Genomic DNA, 20,718 nt, shown 5'->3' with positions numbered 1-20,718 from the left:
TCTTGGGGAGGTCCCCAAAATGGAGGGGCAGCGTCTGAGGGGAGGTGGGCGGGGCTTGGGGCGGGGTGGGCGGGGCTTGGGGCGGGGCTGGGCGGGGCTTGGCGGGGCGGTGGGCGGGGCTTCCCAGCGGCCGTGCGCGCGCGGCGCGGTGGGCGCGGCCTCGGCGGCGGCGCGTGCGCAGTCCGGGTCCGGCGGGGGTTGGGGGGGGGGGGTGCGATTCTGCTCCGTCTCGGTGGCGCGTCCTCCGCCTGTCGCGACATCAGGGCGGCGATAATGGTGGATTACCACAGCGCCGGGCAGCCCCACCCGTACGGCGGGAACGGGCCCGGTCCCAACGGCGACTACATGGCCCAGGAGGACGATTGGGATCGGGATCTGCTCCTGGACCCCGCCTGGGAGAAACAGCAGCGCAAGGTGGGGGGGGCTGGGTGGGGGGGGGTCACTGAGGGGGTTCGTGAGGGGATTGGGAGGGGCCGAGGGGTTCCTGAGGGGATTCCAGAGCCTGAGGGGTCCCCGAGGGGGTTCCTGAGGGGTTTGGGGGGTCTCTGAGGGGTCCCAGAGGCGTCAGAGCGCGGGGCAGGGGGATCTGGGGGGGTCCCTGAGGGGATCCATGAGGGATCCAGGGGTGTTTGAGGGGTCCCTGAGGGGATTCGAGTCTGAGGGAGGTCCTTTGAGGGGTCCCAGAGGGGGCTGAGGGGGTTCATGAGGGGTCAGAGCCCGGAAAAGGGAGATCCGGGGGGTCCTGGGGGCGTCTGAGGGGTCCCCGAAGGGATTGGGAGGATCTGAGGGGGTCCCTGAAGGGGTCCCGAGGGGTCCCAGCCCGGGGCAGGGGCGTCTGAGCGGGGTCAGGACCTTTGGGGAGGAGCCCCTGAGGGGATTGGGGAGGGTCCCTGAGGGGCTCTGGGGGTTCCCTGAGGTGTCGGAGCCGGGATCTGAGGGGAATCAGGACTTTTGGGGGATCCCTGAGCGGGGTCAGGGCTGGAGGGACCCCCCCCCCAATTGGGGAGGGACACTCTGGGAGACCCCAGGGCTGTGTTTTGGGGGTGGGGGATGCGACACCTGAGGGACCCCAGGGGTGGGGGGGAACTCTGGGGGCCCCCAGGGCTGTGGGCGGGGGGGTCTCCCGTGCTGGGGAGGGGGAAATGAGGAGCGAACAGCCCGGTTTGGGCGAATCCCGAGGGATTTTTCCTGGTTCCGGGGGGGGTCCGGAGGGTGCCCACCCCCCCGATTCCGGGTGGAGAAGCTTCCGGAGAGCGTCGGCTCCGCTCCGGGACGGGATAAAGGGCACTGGGGAAAGGGGGATCCGCCGGGATCCGCCGGGATCGGCCGCGTTCCCGGGGGGTCGGCAACGGGGGCGGTCCCCTGGATCATCCCCCTCCCCCCAAAAACCGGGACCCTCTGGCGTGGGAAAGGCCGGGAGCTGGGAGGGGTTGGCCCGGAATTCCGAGCGGAGTGTTCCGGGTTAATCACTGGAGACGGGGCGGAATTCCCAGGTTTGGGGTGAATTCCCGCAGTTTTGGGGTGAATTCCCTCAGTTTGGGCTTTAATTCCTTGAGTTCTGCGTTGAGTTCCCTGAGTTTTGTGTTTAGTTTCTGTAACTTGGTTGAATTCCCTGAGTTTTGGCGTGAATTTCCTCAGGTTTGAGTTAATTTACTGATTTTTGGGTTCAATTCCCCGTGTTTTGTGCTTAATTCCCTTAATTTGGGGGTGAATTCCCTGAGTTTTGGGGTGACTTCCCTGAATTTGGGGTTGAGTTCCCTGAATTTTGGGCGATTTCCCGTAGTTTGGGGTTGACTCCCCTCGGTTTTGGGATATTTAGGAGGAGCCCCCTGTCCTGGGGGGATTCCGTGGATCCCCGGCACGGAGACACCTCAGGATTGGGAATGCTGGGGTCCGTTGCCGTGGTTACCTGGGATTTTCCTGGTTTTCTAAGAAAAAATCGGGCTAAGTTGGATTATTTTTGGCACAGGAAGCGCAGGGCGAGCTTCCTCCTCCTCTTCCTCTTCCTCTTCCTCCTCCACTTCCTCCCATTCCCAGCACTTCCCACTCCTATCCCAGCGTTTCCCACCCCGTTCCCGCTGCTTCCCACAGCGTCTCGGTCCAGAATTTAAATTTTTCCTTGGATTTGTCAGGATTTGGGGCGTTCTGGTGCTAAAAACAGGGATTTCCCCCCAGCTGGACTCCAGGGGCTGCGGAGGAGCCGGGGCCGGATTGACACCGGCATTCCCAGCCGGAATGCCCAGGGATGGATGAGCTCTGTGCGGCCTCGTTAGCACCAGGGGTTAATTAGGTGCTTAATGAGCAGGGTTTAGGGATTCCCCTGGTCCTGATCCGGTATTGGAAGCGTTTTCCGGACCCGTCCTCCCTTTTCCGTGTCTGCAGCTCCCAGGGAGTTTCTTCCTCTTCCTCTTCCTCCTCCTGCTGGGGAAGTGTCACATCCCAGAGGGAAAACCAGTGGGGAATTTGGGAATCTGCTTCCCCCAGGAATGAGACCCCTTTCCCCAGGATGGGGCTGGGGTCACTCCGGATTCTCCATCAGAGGCAGCTCCTGGATCAGCTCCTGGTTTCCCACGGAATTCCTGCGTTTGGGGCGGTTTGGGGTCCGGTCGGTGCTGGAATTCCGAACATCCCGAAAATCCTTTGGGTGGGGATGACCAGGGCTGCTGTCTGTGGGGAAGGGGCCGTTCCCACTGGGCCGTGTCCGGGCCCCAGGGATTCGCCTCTGGAATTCCAGCAATGCGGCCGGAGCAGCGGGAGAGCAGCGGGGAGCGGCGGCTCCGCGTCCGGCCTGCGGCCCTCCGGCCTTCCCAGTGTCCGTCCCCGCTTCCTTCCTTCCTTCCTTCCTTCCCTCCTGGTGCCCGTCCGGCCGTCCATCCTTGCTGGTGACACCGAACCCACCATAAAAACCCAGGAAGTTTTGCCTTAAACAGGTGTTTTTCCTCCCAGTTCCAGCACTGGAGACACTGGGAAGAGAACTCGGGAAAATCCGGCATCCTTCAGGATCCATCACAGATCCAGAGCGGGAGTCACGGATCCAGGGGGATCACAGATCCCTCAGCGGGGATAATTCCTCCCTCTGGTCCTTGCCTTTGGTGATATTTCCCTGCTTTTCCCACTTTTGGGGGATTTTCCAGCTCGTGCCAGGTCCTTTCCACCCACCTGGCACAGAAATCTCGGAACTTCCTGAACTTAGGAGAGATTTTTGGGGAAGAAATAATGGACTATGGCAAAGCCAGCCCCATCCAGGCTGGGATAGGTGGTTTTGACCTGGAAAACCTTCCCCAAACCCCGTTTTTTATGGGATATTCGGGGGTGCCGCCCCCGGCGCTGCTGCACCCCCGGCGAGGCGTTGCCGGATTTCGGAGCTGCTCATCCCCCCTGGAATGCGGGAACGCCCTGACCCACCTGCAGACCTGGAGCTTCCCAAAAAACAGCGGCACCGGTGCCAGGGCGGCCCCAAATCCCACCCTTTTTTAGGCCCAAACTGAGCCCCGGAGAATCCCGGGGGGTTTGGGATGCGGGAGGTGAGGGTCCTGCCTGGAATTCACCGTGTTATTCCCAAAAATCCCAGCCCGGAGCCGAATAAGGGCAAGGAATGAGGAGAATTCCGCGCTCCGGCCTCCCCCGGGAGCGGCAAATGCAGCGAAAGCAACAGAAAACTTCCAAAAAAACAACAGCAAAAACATTCCAAGGGGAGGGGAGAACCCGGGAATGGGGGAGCGGGGCCGGGATGCGCCGGAGGTGACGGGGGGTGGGAGGGATGGGAGACAGCACCACCCGAAATCCTCATTTTCCCCGAGTTCTGCTCGTTTTTCCTGATGTTTTTGTATTTTTCTCCTAATTTTTAACGGTTATCCCCTCGATTTTTGGTCATTTCCCCCAAATTCTGCTCGTTTTTCCTGATTTCTGGTCTTTTCCCACAATGATTCTGCTAATTCCCACCATTTCTAAATTTTTTTGGCCCTGTTTTCTGATATTCTGGTAACTTCCTGATTTTTTTTTTAACTTTTTCCCAGTTTTTTTGCCATTTTCCCAAATTTTCTCATCAACTTCCCCATTTTTTGGGAGCTTTTCCTGATTTCTGGTCCTTTTTCACAGTTTTTTCATCATTTTCCTCTGGTTTTGGGCCGCTTTCCTGGTATTACAGTCACTTCCCCACTTTTCTGCTCTTTTCCCCAGCTCTTTGCTCCTTTTCCCAGTTTTTCCTCATTTTCTCCGGGTTTTTGATATTTTTTCCCACGCTCAGGTGATTTCCCACACGTTTCCCCTCTTTTTCCCCTGATTTCTGGGTGACTTTTCCTCATTTTTTCCTCCCTTTCCCCGGGTTTTCCCCATTTTCCCAGATTCTTGGTCACTTGTTACAGATTTTGGGTCATTTTCCCTCATTTTCCCTCCCTTTTCCCTCCCTTTTCCTCCTTTTTCCCTCTCCTCCCTCTTCCTGCCGGACAAGCGGCCTCAGCGGCGCCTCGTTAATTATGTTAATTATGCAAATGGTGTTAATTAACCCCCGCTAACGAGCCCAGGGGAACGCCTGGATGGGTTTTTTATTCCCTCTGGAATTTTCTTTCAGCTCCGCCACATTTTAACGGGAATTTGGGAATGTGGGAGCGAATTCATTCCTGCCCTAACGAGGGCTCCTTAACGACCTCCGATCCCTGGAATTTTGGGGGGCTTAAACCCCTGGAAAAGGCGCCAAAGCCCACCCGGGGGGGCTTGTTCCCACCTGGAATTCCCGGGATCGGCATTCCCGGCATCGGCATTTCCGCTGCTCCCACGGCGGGCGGGGGGGAGCTCCCAAAAATGACCCAAAAATGAGGAATTCTGGGAGGCTCCCAAAGGAAAATCCTGATTTGGGGATAAATCGTTGTCCCCGAGAATCTCCTGGAAAAAATTCCCGAGGAAGCAGCCCCGGGCAGGATCCCCAGCGGGTCCGATGCCCGAAATTAGGGATTTTTCCCTTAAAAAGTTGGGAATGTCCTTTGGGATCAGTCGCAAACAGATCTCAGCCTCTCCCCAAGGGATTTTCAATCCCAAAGTTGGGGTTTTAAGGAAAAAGTGGAGGGAAATAGGGAGGAAAATGCGTTTTCCAGCCCTGAAATTCCCAAATTTTCGCCACAAAGGAGGAAAACGAGGCAGATTTTCCTCCCCGCTCCTGTTTTCCAGTGGTTTTCATGGACAGAGGCAGGAAAAGAGGGATGAAAGGAGCCCCAGAATTCCAAAGTCTTGGGCATAAACGCATCTTCCAGCCCTGGAATCCCGGATTTTGGGGCCGGGGGGCAGAAACGAGGTGGGTTTTCCTCCCTGCCCCCACTTTCCAACGCTCTCTATGGAAAAATTGAGGCAGATGGAGGTGAAAGTAGGGATGAAGCCCTTTCCCGGCCCTGAAATTCCGGGATTCGAGGGTGAGGGGGTGAAACGGGGTGGATTCCGGCTTTTCCCGGAGTTCTGGAGGGGAGGGGGGTCCCCCCTCCCGGTCCCGCTCCAGCGGTCCCGGCGCTGCTGACACAATGCCTGGAAAACGCTTTTCCAGCGGTTCCGTGGGAAGGAAATTCCAGAGGCCTGTGCGGAATCTCCTTTTTTAGGCATTTTTTTGATGGTTATTTTTGTCCGGGACGCGCCGGGGGGGGTCAGTCCAGACGGGATTTGTCCCGGATTCCGTCGGCTCCGCTCCCCCTCCCCAGACCCCGCTGCTTCGGGATCGATCCCTGGGGTTCCAACCCCCCAAAATTCCTCATTTTTTTGGGGGGAAAACCCTCGGGTCTGGGGCTGTGGGAACATCCCGGATCCAGCGGGAAGAGCGACGCTTCCCTTGGCACTGAAATTCCCAGGATTTGGAGGCGATTTCCCCAGTTTTTTCAGGAAACGAGCGTCTGGGGCGGGGTTTTGGGACTTTCCAGGAACGTCTGTGACCCCCGGGGACCGGAGGGCTCCGGGAGCGAGGGAAGAGGCCCCGGAAGTGGATTTTTCCGGGATTTTTCCGGGGCGTTGGGGGTGACTCAGCCCGAGTCCCCTTTCTGCGTGCCAGGGCTCGTTCCTGGCCCGTTCCCGCTCCCGTTCCCGCGGCGGGGCCGCGCCCGGCCACGCCTGGCACAGGCATGTGCGGGCCTGGCACCGGCCAAAGTCCCGGCACCGCCCTCGGGAAGCGGCACCGGGCGCCGTGGAGCCCCCGCACGGCGGGGTTGGGGCGGGAAAAGGAATCTTCCCGGAGAGTCCGGCTCGATGTGGCGTTCCCGGATCCCTGCGTGGGCTCATCCCGGTTTTCCCACTGGGACACGGCGACCCCGTGGCTTTGGGGTTGGATCCCGGTGTCAGAGCAGGGACGGATCAGTCCGGAGGAGGTTCCAGATCCCAAAATCCGGCCCTAAAATCGGATTTTGGGATGGAACAATCCCGGCTCCACAAATAACCGGAGCTGGGGGCTGTGGGGTCAGGCATTCCCGGGGGGATGAAAGGCTCGGGGTCATTCCCAGTGGGATCAGTGGGGTCATTCCCAGTGAAATCAATAACTCTGGGTTGTTCCCAGTGGATCAGTGGGGTCATTCCCAGTGGGATCAGTAACTCTGGGTTGTTCCCAGTGGTTCAGTGGGGTCATTCCCAGTGGGATCAGTAACTCCAGGTCATTCCCAGTGGGATCAGTGGGGTCATTCCTGCTGGGATCAGTGGGGTCATTCCCAGTGGGATCAGTGGGGTCATTCCTGCTGGGATCAGTAACTCCAGGTCATTCCTAGTGGGATCAGTGGGGTCATTCCCAGTGGGATCAGTAACTCCAGGTCATTCCCAGTGGAATGAAAGGCTCGGGGTCATTCCCAGTGGGATAAATGGAATCCCTCCTGCTGGGATGAGGAATCCTCAGGGTCCCGATTTCCCTGGTTTCCCCCCCAAATCCCGGATTCCCGCCCTGATCCCGCCTTTCCCGGCCCCGCAGACGTTCACGGCCTGGTGCAATTCCCACCTGCGGAAAGCCGGGACGCAGATCGAGAACATCGACGAGGATTTCCGGGATGGGCTCAAGCTGATGCTGCTGCTCGAGGTCATCTCAGGTCAGGCCTGAGCCAGGAGCCCTCGGGCTGTGCCCAAAACTGTCCAAACTGGGCCCAAAATCCTTAAACTGCGCCCCAGACCCTCCAAACGGTGCCCAAAACCCTCCAAACTGCACCCAAAATCCTTAAACTGCACCCAAAACCCTCCAAACTGCACCCAAAATCCTTAAACTGCACCCAAAACCCTCCAAACGGTGCCCAAAACCGTCCAAACTGCACCCAAAATCCTTAAACTCTGCCCCAAACCCTCCAAACTGCACCCAAAACCCTCCAAACTGCACCCAAAATCCTTGAACTGCACCCAAAACCCTCCAAACGGTGCCCAAAACCGTCCAAACTGCACCCAAAATCCTTAAACTCCACCCCAAACCCTCCAAACTGTGCCCAAAACCTTCCAAACTGTGCCCAAAACCCTCCAAACAGTGCCCAAAACCTTCCAAACTGTGCCCAAAATCCTTAAACTGCGCCCCAAACCTCCAAACTGGGCTCAGAATATTTAAACTTAATCCAAAAACCTTTAAGCTTGACCCAAAAATCCTTAATCTTGACCCAGAACCTGTAACCTTGACTTAAAATCTCGAGGCCTGACTCAAAGCAATGAGCCTTGCCCCAAAATCTTTAATCCTGACCCAAACCCTTTAACCTTGATCCAAACCTCTTTAATCCTGACCCAAACCTCTTTAATCCTGACCCAATCCCGTTCCAGGGGAGCGGCTCCCGAAGCCGGAGCGGGGCAAGATGAGGGTGCACAAGATCAACAACGTCAACAAGGCCCTGGACTTCATCGCCAGCAAAGGCGTCAAACTCGTCTCCATCGGCGCCGAGGGTGAGGCCCCGCCTCGGGAATGTGCCGGGATCCACCGGGATCCACTGGGATCTCCCGGGATCCGCCAGGATCCACCAGGATCCGCCGCCCCAGCGCCCGGGATTTGCCCCTTTGAGGCTAAAATTGGGATTTTGAGGGGTTCTGAGGCTGCCACGACACGCCCCCCCCCCCCCCCCCCCCCCAATGAGTGATGGGGTCTCTTGAGAATTCCAGGAATTCACAGACGGCAGCTCCAGCTCATCAGGGTCACGGTTATTCCGTGATTTTTGGTGGAATTAGCGAAAATCAGGGGTTTTCTGCCATCCCCGGGCGTTTTAGGGAATGGGGGGGCGGGGGGGGGTTTAGGGAATGGAGAAAGGGAAAAATAACCTAGAGAAGGGAAAGAAAAGCCTTGGAAAAGGGGAAGGAAAAAGGTAGAAAGGGGAAAAAAAGCTGGGGCAGGGATAGAAGAAATGGGAAGAGGGAATAAAAAATACGGAAATGGAAAAAAAACGGGTGCAGGGAGGAAAAGAAACCTGGAAGAGGGAGAAAATCCTGGAGGTGGAAGGAAAGTAAACCTGGAGCAGGGAAAAACCACCTGGAGAAGGGAGAAAACAACGTGGAAAAGGGAAAGAAACATCTGGAAAAGAGGGAAAAACCAGGAAAACCTCGGGGTTTGGCCTCCCTGGGGCTCTCCCCGCGCTCTGCCCGGGGCTGGGAGCGGATTCCCGGGATTCCCGGGATCGTTCCCTGCGGGATCTCCCCTGGGGCTGCCCCGGGGCTGGGCGGGCTCCGCTGGCAGCGGCTCCGGCCGGGCCGGTTTGTTGGGATCAGCTGGGAAACCTCGGGAAAGCTCCGCGTGCCCAGAGCCGAGCGAGTCCCAGCCCGCCCGGCCCCCGCCCCCGCCCCAGGAATTCCCAAAAACACAAGGGCTGGGGCTGCTGGAGGCGTCGGGAAGGTGGGGTGGGATTGGTGTGGAGGAGCCCCGGATTCCTCTCCTTCCCCACTTCCTGCCCCTCTGGAATTCCTCTCTCCGTGCCTTTCGAGGTCTTTCCCAACCTGGACAGCTCCCTAACCCCAGGATTCCGTGGTTCGCGTGGTCTCATAATCCTTGGATTCCGTAATTCCAGGATCCCACAGTTCCAGGATCCCTTAATTGTAGGATTCCGTAATTTTCGGAGCCCATAATTCCAAGACTTCGTGTGCTAAGATTCCATAAATCCCAGGATCATTCCCGGACCCCACCATTGCTGCGGGATTCCCTGATTGCAGCATCCCATAATTCCAGGATTCCACGATCCTTTGGCTCCACTGTTGTAGAACCCCCCAGTCCCAGCACCCCTGCCCGGAATTCCCACCTGGAATTCCCTGTGCCTTTTCCCCGGCAGAGATCGTGGACGGGAACGCCAAGATGACGCTGGGGATGATCTGGACGATCATCCTGCGCTTCGCCATCCAGGACATCTCCGTGGAAGGTAACGGCACGGGCTCCGTTCCCGGGATCCACCCCGGGATCCACCCCCGGGATCCACCCCCAGGATCCATCCCGGGATCCATCCCCGTCTCTGATCCCTGCTCCCGCAGAGACCTCGGCCAAGGAGGGGCTCCTGCTCTGGTGCCAGCGGAAAACGGCTCCGTACAAGAACGTCAACGTCCAGAACTTCCACATCAGGTCCTTCCCTCTTCCTCTTCCTCTTCCTCTTCCTCTTCCTCTTCCTCTTCCTCTTCCTCTTCCTCTTCCTCTTCCTCTTCCCTCCCCTTTCCCGGGGCCCAGGCAGGGGGGTCGGAATTCCCGTTCTCCCTGCGGATTCCCGGGATCTGACCCCCATTTCCCCGCAGCTGGAAGGACGGGCTGGCCTTCAACGCCCTGATCCACCGGCACCGCCCCGAGCTGATCGAGTACGACAAGCTCCGGAAGGTAAATCCCCGCCTTTCCCGCGGAAAACCCCGGGAATTCCGGGAATTCCCGACCCACGGAGCCTCCGGCACCTCCTCTCCCGTAGGACGATCCCGTCACCAACCTCAACAACGCCTTCGAGGTGGCTGAGAAGTACCTGGACATTCCCAAGATGCTGGATGCCGAGGGTAAGCGTGGAATTCCAGCGTCCACGGGATCCCGGGATCTCTTCCAGGCCCTGGCGGGGATTCCCTCGGAGGAGGCGCCGGATCCGGGAGGAAGCGGCTGATTTAAGCTGGATTTTTCCCGTTTAGCACCGATTCCCACCTGTCCAGGTGGATTTATCCAGGAGCTGGGATACTCAGAGGAGCGCCGGCTCCAGCAGGGAGCATTCCCCAGTTTGTTCCCAGTTTAACCAGTACATACATAGGGATTCTGCAATCCTGGGACTCCACCATTCCAGGATCCATAAAAAACCTTGGATCCCGTAGTTCTGTGATCCCACAGTTCTCAGATCCTGTAATTCCAGGACTCCTGAAGTCCAGAATCCCCTAATTCAAGGATCCCATAATTTTTGGATCCCACAATTCTCAGACATCACAATCCACCATGATTCCAGGATCCTACGGCTCCCATCATTCCAGGATTCCCACAACCGTGGGATTCCACAGTTCTTTGACTCCACGATGCTGCAATTCCAGGACCGCAGAACTCTTAAGGACCCCACAGTTGTACAACCCCGCAGTTCCAGCATCCCATAAATCTGGGATTCCCTTACTCTAGCATTCCACAATTCCATGGCTCCAGGCCTCCTCAGTCCCGGCATCCCACAGCTCTCTGATCCCTTAATTCCAGGATCCGTGCAGGAAGCGCCTGCTCTAACCCTGCTTTTTCCCCTTTAGCACCGATTTGCGCCCATCCAGCTGCATTTCCCCAGGATCTGGGATCTTCGGAGCGGCATTCCAGCCGGGAGAGGCGCCGTGCCCGTCCCCAGTTTGCTCCCGGTTTGCTCCCGGTTTGCTCCCAGTTTAACCAGTGTGGTTCCTTGCAGACATCGTGAACACGGCGCGGCCGGACGAGAAGGCCATCATGACCTACGTGTCCAGCTTCTACCACGCCTTCTCCGGGGCCCAGAAGGTACCGGGCCCCTCCGGCTCCGCCCGGCCCGCTGGACTCTCCCTCCCGGATCCGTCCCTCTGGAATTCTCTCTCCGCTCTCACGCCCACTTCTCTTCCAGCCGCGGCCGCTGTCGCTCGGGGGGGGCTCCGGGACCGCCCCCAGCCGGCTCATGGAGGGGTTAAATCCGCCTGGAATTCCCGAGTTGGTGGGAAATCCACGGGAAGTCCATGGAAATCCATGGAAATCCATGGGCAATTGGTGGGAGTCCACGGGCGGGGCAGGCCGAGCTTTGGGGAAGCCCCAGGCGAAGCCTCTGCGGCTTCCAGGAGGTTGAGGAACGAGGGAAAGGCGGAACAAATCCCCCGTGAGCCGGCTCGGGGGGTCCCGACCCCGGGAAGCGCTTCCCGCCTCGCCGCATGCGCTGGGAACGCGGGAGCTGGGAATGCCGCTGGAGCCTGTCCCTCCCTCTGTCTCTCCTCTCCTCGGGCAGATATCGTGGGCACGCTGCGGCCCGACGAGAAGGCCATCATGACCTACGTGTCCTGCTTCTACCACGCCTTCTCCGGGGCCCAGAAGGTGAGCCCGGCTCGGGGGCTCCCGGCTCCGCAGGGCCCCGGCCCCGCTCGCTTCCCGCCGCCGCCTTCCCGAGGCTCCCCGGGATCTGCCCGGCTGCTGCTCTGCTTGGCTTGGCCGCGGGGAAATGGGGCCTGGCTCCGCTGAGGTCACGGGCTCACGGCTTCCTCAGGGTCCTTCCTGTATTCCCTTACTCCTTCCCTTCCTCCTTCCCTTCCTTTTCCCCTCTGTTCCCTTCCTTTTCCTCCCTTCCTTTGTTCCTTTCCTTTTCCTCCTTTCCTTTATTCCCTTCCTTTTTCTCCCTTCCTTTATTCCCTTCATTTTCCTCCCTTCTTTTCCCCCCCGTTTTCCTTTATTTGATTTATTGATTTCCTTCATTTATTTCCTTTATTTCCTTCCCCCCCCGGCCACTGGATTTTCCTCTTCCCGGCCCTTCCCAGACCCTCTTCCTCTTCCCGCTGACGTCCGTCCTTCCGCTCCTCCTCCTGGATTCCTCCTCTGCTTCCCACCCAGGTACCTCCAGCCCCAGCCTTTTCCTTCCTCCTCCTCCTCCTCCTCCTCCTCCTGCTCCTGCTCCTGCTCCTGCTCCTGCTCCTGCTCCTGCTCCTGCTCAGGGCAGGACAATCCGTGTGGATCGGGATCGGGATTGGGATCGGCCCAGCGAAGGCTGGGTTTCCTTTTTCTTTCCCCTTTCTTTTCTCTTTCCTTTTCCTTTGGCATTTTTAAATTTTCCCCCTATTTTCTCCCAATTTTCCTGTTTCTTTCCCCCCCTTTTTTCTCCTACTTTATACTTTTCTCTCCTTTTTCCTCCACCTTTTCCTCTTTGTTTTTACTTTTTTCCTTTTACTTTCCCTTTTTTCCTTCTACTTTTCTCTTGCACTTTCCTTCTCCCTTCTGTTCTACTTCCATCCTTCTTGTGGTTTTCTCCGCCTTTATTCTTATTCTTCCCTCCTTCCCCCTTTCCCCTGGAGCTGGGGGTGTCCCCTGCCCCTGTTTCCCATTCCCATTCCCGTTCCCGTTCCCTGCAGGCAGAGACGGCGGCGAATCGGATCTGCAAAGTGCTGGCGGTGAACCAGGAGAACGAGCAGCTCATGGAGGACTACGAGCGCCTGGCCTCGGATGTAAGGGGGGACAATGCTAAAATCCCGTCCCAGAATCCCTCAAAATGCCCCCACGGAGCACTGTGAGCGCCCAAAGTAAAGGGGGGATCCCAAAATCCCGCCCCAAAAAGCCCAAATCCCAAACCCCCGATCCCTGTCCCCCCAGCTGCTGGCATGGATCCAGCCCCCAAACCCCAAATTCCCTGTCCCCCCAGCTGCTGGTGTGGATCCAGCCCCCAAACCCCATCCCAAATCCCCGATCTGTGTCCTCCTAGCTGCTGGCATGGATCCAGCCCCCAAACCCCAAATTCCCTGTCCCCCCAGCTGCTGGTGTGGATCCAGCCCCCAAACCCCATCCCAAACCCCAAATTCCCTGTGTCCCCCCAGCTGCTGGTGTGGATCCAGCCCCCAAACCCCATCCCAAACCCCAAATTCCCTGTGTCCCCCCAGCTGCTGGTGTGGATCCAGCTCCCAAACCCCATCTCAAACCCCATCCCAAACCCCATCCCAAATCCCCGATCTGTGTCCCCCCAGCTGCTGGCATGGATCCAGCTCCCAAACCCCAAATTCCCTGTGCCCCCAGCTGCTGGTGTGGATCCAGCCCCCAAACCCCATCCCAAACCCCAAATTCCCTGTCCCCCCAGCTGCTGGCGTGGATCCAGCCCCCAAACCCCATCTCAACCCCCATCCCAAACCCCAAATCCCCTGTGCCCGCAGCTGCTGGCGTGGATCCAGCGCACCATCCCCTGGCTGGAGTCCCGGGACCCGCAGAAGACGATCCCGGCCATGCAGCAGAAGCTGGAGGATTTCCGGGAGTACCGGCGGGTGCACAAACCCCCCAAGGTGCAGGAGAAGTGTCAGCTCGAGATCAACTTCAACACCCTGCAGACCAAGCTGCGCCTCAGCGGCCGCCCCGCCTTCATGCCCTCCGAGGGCAGGATGGTCTCGGTGGGTCTGGGGGCTTCGGGGAGCTGGGGGGGGTTTGGGAGGGGGTTTGGGGAGGGCTTTGGGGCTCTCAGTGGTCAGATCCTTGTTGGAATGTCAGAAACCCACCCTAAACTGCCCCAAACCCACCCCAAATCCAACCTGGCCTTCATGCACTCTGAGGGCAGGATGATCTCGGTGGGTCTGGGGGCTTCGGGGAGCTGGAGGGGGTTTGGGAGGGGATTTGGGGTTTCTCAAGGGGTCAAATCCACCGAGGTGTGTCCTAAAGCCACCCCAAACCCACCCACTTCGGTGCCATCGAAGAGCAGGGTGGGCTCCAGGGCTTTGGGAGAGTCCCAGGAGGGTTTTGGGGTGATTCTGGAGGGCTTTGGGGTAACCTCAGGGGGGTTTTGGTGTGCCCAGGACATCGGGGCAGGGTGGCAGCGGCTGGAGCAGGCGGAGAAGGGACACGAGGAGTGGCTGCTGACGGAGCTGCGGCGCCTGGAGCGCCTGGATCACCTGGCCGAGAAATTCCGGCAGAAGGCCTCGATCCACGAGGGGTGGACGGAAGGTACCGGGGGCTGGGCAGGGACTGGGGCTTCAGGGACTGCAGTTTGGGGGTTCAGGGCACGGATTTGGGGAGCAGGGGATGGAATTGGGGGTGATGGGGATTTAAGGGGTGGCACAGGGGGGATTTGGGGTCTCAGGGCTGTGCCCACTCCCGTGCCCAGGTAAGGAGGTGGCACAGGGGGGATTTGGGGTCTCGGGGCTCTCCCCACTCCCGTGCCCAGGTCAGGAGGTGGCCCAGGGGGGATTTGGGGTCTCAGGGCTCTCCCCACTCCCGTGCCCAGGTCAGGAGGTGGCACAGGGGGGATTTGGGGTCTCAGGGCTCTCCCCACTCCCGAGCCCAGGTCAGGAGGTGGCCCAGGGGGGATTTGGGGTCTCAGGGCTGTGCCCACTCCCATGCCCAGGTAAGGAGGTGGCCCTGCGGGACCGGGACTCGGGCACGGCCTCCCTGGCCCAGGTGCGGGCGCTGCTCCGCAAGCACGAGGCCTTCGAGTCCGACCTGGCGGCGCATCAGGACCGGGTGGAGCAGATCGCGGCCATCGCCCAGGAGCTCAAGTACGGGAACCCAAAAGAGATCTGAAATGCCCCAAAATATGTCCTGAAATACCCCAAAATATGTCCTGAAATATCCCCCAAAGTATCCTCAAATCACCCCAAAAAAAAGCCCCAAAATGTCCAGGGATAACCCAAAAGCAGATCCCAGCCGTCACCCAGAGCAAAACCAGGACCCCAAAATACACCCCAAATGCCCCAAAATATACCCCAAATAACCCCCAGAATGTCCCTCAGAGCATCCCAAAATCCCAAATAAACCCCAAAATACCCTGAAATACCACAAAGTAACCCCAGAAACAACCCAGGCTATCCCAAAATACACTCAACCTGAAGTATCCCACTCTTCTTTCCCTTCCTGCCTTTTCCTACTCTTTTCTCTCTTTTCCCCATTTTCTCGCTTTTCCCTCTACTTCCCCCATTTTCCCGCTATTTTCCCCCCGTTTTTCCCCATTTTCTCCCCGTTTTTCCCCATTTCCTCTCCCGTTTTCCCCGTTTTCCCCCCGTTTTTCCCCATTTTCTCCCCATTTCCCAGCGAGCTGGATTACTACGACTCCCCAAGCGTCAACGCCCGGTGCCAGAAGATCTGTGACCAGTGGGACCTGCTGGGCTCCCTCACCCACAGCCGCCGGGAAGCGCTGGAGGTCAGCGGGATCCCCGGGGCCTCCCGTGGGAGGGAGGGAGGGATCGGGATCCCAATCCCGGCGCTTTTGGCCCCAGAAAACGGAGAAGCAGCTGGAGACCATCGACGAGCTGCACCTGGAGTACGCCAAGCGCGCGGCGCCCTTCAACAACTGGATGGAGAGCGCCATGGAGGACCTGCAGGACATGTTCATCGTGCACACCATCGAGGAGATCCAGGTGGGAATCCCGGGATTCCCTGGGAACGCCCGGTTTGTCTGTTCGGGGCACGGGAACGCCCCGAAGCACACCCAGAACGGCCCAGGAAGCGCTCCTGGGGAGCGTCTTGGGTGTGGTTTTCGGGTTCACCGTGCACACCATCGAGGAGATCCAGGTGGAATCCCAGAATTCCGTGGGAATATCAGGCTCCCGCCCCAAAAATGCTCCAGAATTCAAAAGAAGCAGCCCAGAAATGCCGTTTCCGGAGCGTTTGCGGCTGATTTTGTGGCAGAGGCAGAAACGTTGGGGCTAAGGCGGCTCTCAGCCGCAAGGCCTCGAGTTGGGTGGCCATGCCCGGTGTCCGTCCCCCAGGGCCTGATCGCCGCCCACGACCAGTTCAAGTCGACGCTGCCGGACGCGGACAAGGAGCGGGAGGCGATCCTGGGGATCCAGCGGGAAGCGCAGCGGATCGCGGACCTGCACGGCATCCAGCTGCCCGGGAACAACCCCTACACCTCCGTCACCCCCCAGATCATCAACTCCAAGTGGGAGCGGGTACGGAGCCGTCCCGGCTCCCCCGGGGCCACCGGGGCAGGGCTGGAGCCGCGGGTCCCGTCGGGTCTGGAGGGATTCCCAAACCCCTCCGGCCCCAGATCTCTCCATCCCAGGTTTTCCCCTGGGGGTTTCCCCCTTTTCCCACTCTTTTTTCCCACCTTTCTCTGGGTTTTTCTCCCACCTTTTTTTCTGGGTTTCCCCCACCCAGTTTTCCCTCGTGGTTTTCCCCCACCATTCCTGGTTTCCAAGGCACTTTTTCCCCCTGTAGTTTCCTCACCCTCTCCCAGTTTTCCCCCGTGGTTTTCCTGGTTTCCCAGCAGCTTTTCCCTGTTTTTTCCCGCTTTCCCAGGTGCAGCAGTTGGTGCCCAAGCGGGACCAGGCGCTGCAGGAGGAGCAGAACCGGCAGAATTCCAACGAGCACCTCCGGAGGCAGTTCGGGAGCCAGGCCAACCGCGTGGGGCCCTGGATCCAGACCAAGATGGAGGTCAGGGATCCTCCCAGTGGGATCCAGGGGCTGGGAATACTGGGAGTGCTGGAATCGGCCCCGGATTGGGCCCTGTCCGGGTTGTTCCGGGTCAGAAGGGCTGGGAAAGGGCTGGAGCTGTTGGTTGGTGATTGCCTGGTGTTGTTCTCCTGGAAAACTGGGGTGGAACTGCTGGCGTGGGGATCCCGGGCTGGAATCCCGTGCGTTCCCAGGAGATCGGCCGGATCTCCATCGAGATGAACGGGACGCTGGAGGATCAGCTCAACCACCTGAAGGAGTACGAGGAGAACATCGTGGAGTACAAACCCAACCTGGAGCTGCTGGAGCAGCAGCACCAGCTCGTGCAGGAGGCGCTGATCTTCGACAACCAGCATTCCAACTACACCATGGAGGTGGGATCCCAGGATCCGGGGGGGTTGGGATCGTCCCGAAGGGCTTCCCGGTCACTGAGGGGCTGGGAATGGGGAGGGAGGGATCCCACCGGGATTTGGGGGGGTCCCAGGGTGGGCTGGTCCTCGGCAGGCAGCATTCCAACTGCACATGGAGCTGGGATCCTGGCATGCCATCCCATGGAACTGGGATCATCCTGGGGAGCTGGGGCGCTCTGGAGGGTGCTGGATCCCTGCCATGGGGATCAGGATGATCCTGGGGGAGCCGGCTCCCATCCCGGGGGATCAGGGCGCTCCGGAGGGCGCCGTTCCCCCCTCATTCCCCCGTTCCCGCTGTGATCCCAGCACCTGCGCGTGGGCTGGGAGCAGCTGCTGACGACGATCGCTCGGACCATCAACGAGGTGGAGAACCAGATCCTGACCCGCGACGCCAAAGGGATCAGCCAGGAGCAGATGCAGGAATTCCGGGCCTCCTTCAACCACTTCGACAAGGTCCGGGATCCCGGGAATCCCGGGGACAGGGGGGATCCCAGGGGGATCTGGGGGTGACAGCCCTGCCCAGTCCCCACCCGGAGCAGCCCCACGGGGTTTTTCCCCCCTGGAATGTGGGAATTGCCTCCTGTTTTCCCTCATTTCCCCCCTTCTTCCCTGTTTTCCCAGGACCACGGCGGCGCCCTGGGCCCGGAGGAGTTCAAGGCCTGTTTGATCAGTCTGGGCTACGACGTCGAGAACGACCGGCAGGTACCGCCCTCTTCCTCCTTCTCCTTCCTTCCTTCCTTCCTTCCGAATTCCTTCCTTCCTTCCGAATTCCTTCCGAATTCCTTCCTTCCTTCCTTCCTTCCTTCCTTCCTTCCTTCCTTCCTTCCTTCCTTCCTTCCTTCCTTCCTTCCTTCCTTCCTTCCTTCCTCTTCTGGGCCAGTTTCCTCCTCTAACGGATTCTCTGCTTTTCTCTTCCTCCTTCCTCTCCCTCTCCCTCTCCCTCTCCCTCTCCCTCTCCCTCTCCTCTTCCTCCCGGAAGCCGAAGCGCCGCACGGACTCCAACGACTTCCGCGCCCTCCTGGGCCCCGCGGGATCCGGCCTGGTAACGATCCCGTTTTCCTGCTTCTACACCTTTTTTTCTGCCTTTTTTTTTTTCCCATCGCTGGGGGGAAGGAAGGGGAGGAAGGGCGGGGGAATCCCGGTGGATTCCAGGACTGGAAAAGCGCCAGAAGCATGGAAAAGCTCCAGAATTCCCAGGGAAAAAGCTCTGGAATCCCTTGAAAAGCTCTGAAGTGACCAGAAAAGGCCCTGGAATTCCTGGGAAAGCGTCGGCATTCCTGAGTGTGCCTCTCCCCCCTCAGGGTGATGCGGAGTTCCAGCGGATCATGGCCGTGGTGGATCCCAACGGCAGCGGGACCGTGACGTTCCAGGCCTTCATCGACTTCATGTCCCGGGAAACGACGGACACGGACACGGCGGAGCAGGTCATCAACAGCTTCCGTGTGCTGGCCGGGGACAAGGTGAGCAAATCCGGGAGCGCCGCGGGGCTTTGGGAATGGGGGAGTGGGACGTGGGAACTCTGGGGGGCCGGGGAATGCCAGCACAGCGGGGTTTGGGACGGGTTTGGCGAGCTTTGGAATTCCACGGTGGGACCGATGACTCCGTGGGTTGTTCCCCCCCCACCCCCACCTGCATTCTCCCATCGTTGCCCCCTTTTTCCCACTTTTCCCGCTCCCCCCAGAACTACATCACGGCGGCCGAGCTGCGGCGGGAGCTGCCGGCGGCGCAGGCCGAGTACTGCATCGCCCGGATGGCGCCGTACCCCGGCCCCGACGGCATCCCGGGCGCCCTGGACTACAAATCCTTCTCCACCGCCCTGTACGGAGAGAGCGACCTCTGACCGGATCCCCCGGGACCCGCCCGCCCCCCCCCCGCCTCCTACTATGCAACAGTTGATTGATCTTGGGATATTTCGGGATGCAATTCCCACTTTTCCTCGGGCTCGGGGGGGTTTCGCCTCCCGCGGGGCCTCGGAGCGCCCGGAAATGGTTATTTTTGGTAACGAGAGAGAGAAATTCCGACTATTTTTCACGGGATCAGCGGCGCAGCCCGAGGGTTCCCTCTCCCCCCACACCCCCCACGGTAATTTATGGCTTTTCCAGAGGGAAAAATTCGGGATTTTGGGGGGGGGTTTTTTTTAGGTTTTTCACTCACATTCCCACCTCAGAGCAGCGTTTTGTGGACCAAAAAATGGGGAAAATAGGGGGAAATAGGGAAAAAAGGCGAGAAATAAGAAGAAGCAAGGAGAAATGAGGAAAAATTAGGAGGAAAAATGTGGAGAAAAATGAGGCAAAATGTGGAGAGAGATGGAGAATTAGGAAAAAATTAAGAGAAATGAAAAATGTGGAGCATGTGGAAAAATTAGGAGAGAAATGAGGAAAATCATGGAGGAATCTGGAGGAATACAGAAAAATACGGGAAAATAATGATAAATAAAGACAAGGAGAAAAATAAAGAGAGAAATAAGGAGAACTGTGGAAAAATATGAAAAATTAAGTGAAACAAGGAGGAAAATTAAGAGAAATCCACCTAATAAAGCGCCTGATCCTGGAAAATTTTGACGGGAAGCAGAAAATTCCGGTTTCCTTTATAACTTTACGGATTTATTATATAAATATATATTCACGTAGCAGCTTCTTTGTCCTGTAATTAAAATATTGCTGGAAAAAAAATCCCTGGAATCTTGGAGTTTTTCCTCACCTTTTTCCCAGGATGTGGATAACGAGGTAATCTTTAGGGGAGAAAATGAACATATTGAGGTAAAAATGAGGTTGTTAGAGGGGATATTTTGGGGGCAAAATTGAGGTAATTTTTATTGGACGGGTCAGGACAGTTGTGGGGGTAAAACCTGAGGTGATCTGGAAGCGATGGAAGGAATATTTTGGGGGTAAAATGTGAGGTACATGTGAGCGCAGGGTCCCCTAAGTTGTCTTGGGGGTTTTTCCCTCAGGTTCCCCATCCTTTTTTCTCTCCCTTTCCCCACCCTTTTCCCTCACTTCTTTTTGGTTTTCCCTCATATTTCCTGCCTTTTTTCCTGCTCTTTTCCCCCCTCACGTTTCCCGCCCTTTTCTCCCCTCACAGTTCACCCCTTTTCTCCTCACATTTCTCACCCCTTTTCCCCTCACAGTTCCCCCCCTTTTCTCCCCTCACGGTTCCCGCCCTTTCCCCCTCATGTTTCCCACACTTTTTCCCCTCACGCTTCCCGCCCTTTTTCCCCTCATGTTTCCCGCCCTTTCCTCCCCTCACAGTTCACCCCTTTTTCCCCTCACAATTCTGACCCTTTTCCCCCCACAGTTCCCACCCTTTTCCCCTCACGTTTCCCGCCATTTTTCCCCTCACGCTTCCCGCCCTTTTTCCCCTCACGTTTCCCGCCCTTTTTCCCCTCACGCTTCCCGCCCTTTTCTCCCCTCACGTTTCCCGCCCTTTTTCCCCTCACGCTTCCCGCCCTTTTTCCCCTCACGTTTCCCGCCCTTTTTCCCCTCACGCTTCCCGCCCTTTTCTCCCCTCACGTTTCCCGCCCTTTTCCCCTCACACTTCCCGCCCTTTCTCCCCTCACAGTTCCCGCCCTTTCTCCCCTCACGTTTCCCGCCCTTTTCTCCCCTCACGTTTCCCGCCCTTTTCTCCCCTCACAGTTCCCGCCCTTTCCTCCCCTCACGCTTCCCGCCCTTTTCTCCCCTCACGTTTCCCGCCCTTTTCTCCCCTCACAGTTCCCGCCCTTTCCTCCCCTCGCGTTTCCCGCCCTTTTCTCCCCTCACGTTTCCCGCCCTTTTTCCCCTCACGTTTCCCGCCCTTTTTCCCCTCACGCTTCCCGCCCTTTCTCCCCTCACGTTTCCC

General features: G+C 58.4%; 1 protein-coding gene across 2 annotated transcripts; it reads left to right on the top strand.

The window, feature by feature from the left end:
• Positions 1 to 190: 190 nt before the first annotated feature.
• ACTN4 (actinin alpha 4) lies at positions 191 to 19,556 on the top strand. 2 transcript variants are annotated; one of them, XM_068998285.1, is made up of 21 exons: positions 191 to 414; positions 6,926 to 7,040; positions 7,747 to 7,866; positions 9,234 to 9,320; positions 9,430 to 9,517; positions 9,685 to 9,763; positions 9,849 to 9,930; positions 11,352 to 11,437; positions 12,463 to 12,555; positions 13,252 to 13,482; positions 13,882 to 14,029; positions 14,430 to 14,580; positions 15,113 to 15,221; positions 15,298 to 15,438; positions 15,790 to 15,972; positions 16,322 to 16,456; positions 16,669 to 16,848; positions 17,191 to 17,337; positions 17,506 to 17,586; positions 18,186 to 18,344; positions 18,566 to 19,556. In XM_068998285.1, the coding sequence occupies exons 1-21, from the start codon at positions 274 to 276 to the stop codon at positions 18,722 to 18,724; spliced, it is 2,715 nt and encodes a 904-aa protein (XP_068854386.1). In that variant the 5' UTR covers positions 191 to 273; the 3' UTR covers positions 18,725 to 19,556. The 2 variants fall into 2 exon arrangements, with proteins under 2 accessions (XP_068854386.1, XP_068854385.1); XM_068998284.1 differs by lacking the exon at positions 11,352 to 11,437 and adding an exon at positions 10,794 to 10,879.
• Positions 19,557 to 20,718: the final 1,162 nt, after the last annotated feature.

The sequence above is a fragment of the Aphelocoma coerulescens genome, chromosome 34, assembly GCF_041296385.1.
Source record: "Aphelocoma coerulescens isolate FSJ_1873_10779 chromosome 34, UR_Acoe_1.0, whole genome shotgun sequence".
In the NCBI taxonomy this organism is placed as follows: domain Eukaryota; kingdom Metazoa; phylum Chordata; class Aves; order Passeriformes; family Corvidae; genus Aphelocoma; species Aphelocoma coerulescens.
The sequence above is the reverse complement of the archived record's forward strand: the minus strand, read 5'-3'. Positions and strand labels throughout refer to the sequence as shown.

Coding starts and splice junctions, on each gene's coding strand:
- ACTN4 (XM_068998285.1), top strand. CDS start 274: ATGGTGGATTACCACAGCGCCGGGCAGCCCCACCCGTACGGCGGGAAC. Junction 12,556..13,251: donor ACGAGCGCCTGGCCTCGGAT/GTAAGGGGGGAC, acceptor CTGTGCCCGCAG/CTGCTGGCGTGGATCCAGCG. Junction 15,439..15,789: donor ACACCATCGAGGAGATCCAG/GTGGGAATCCCG, acceptor TCCGTCCCCCAG/GGCCTGATCGCCGCCCACGA.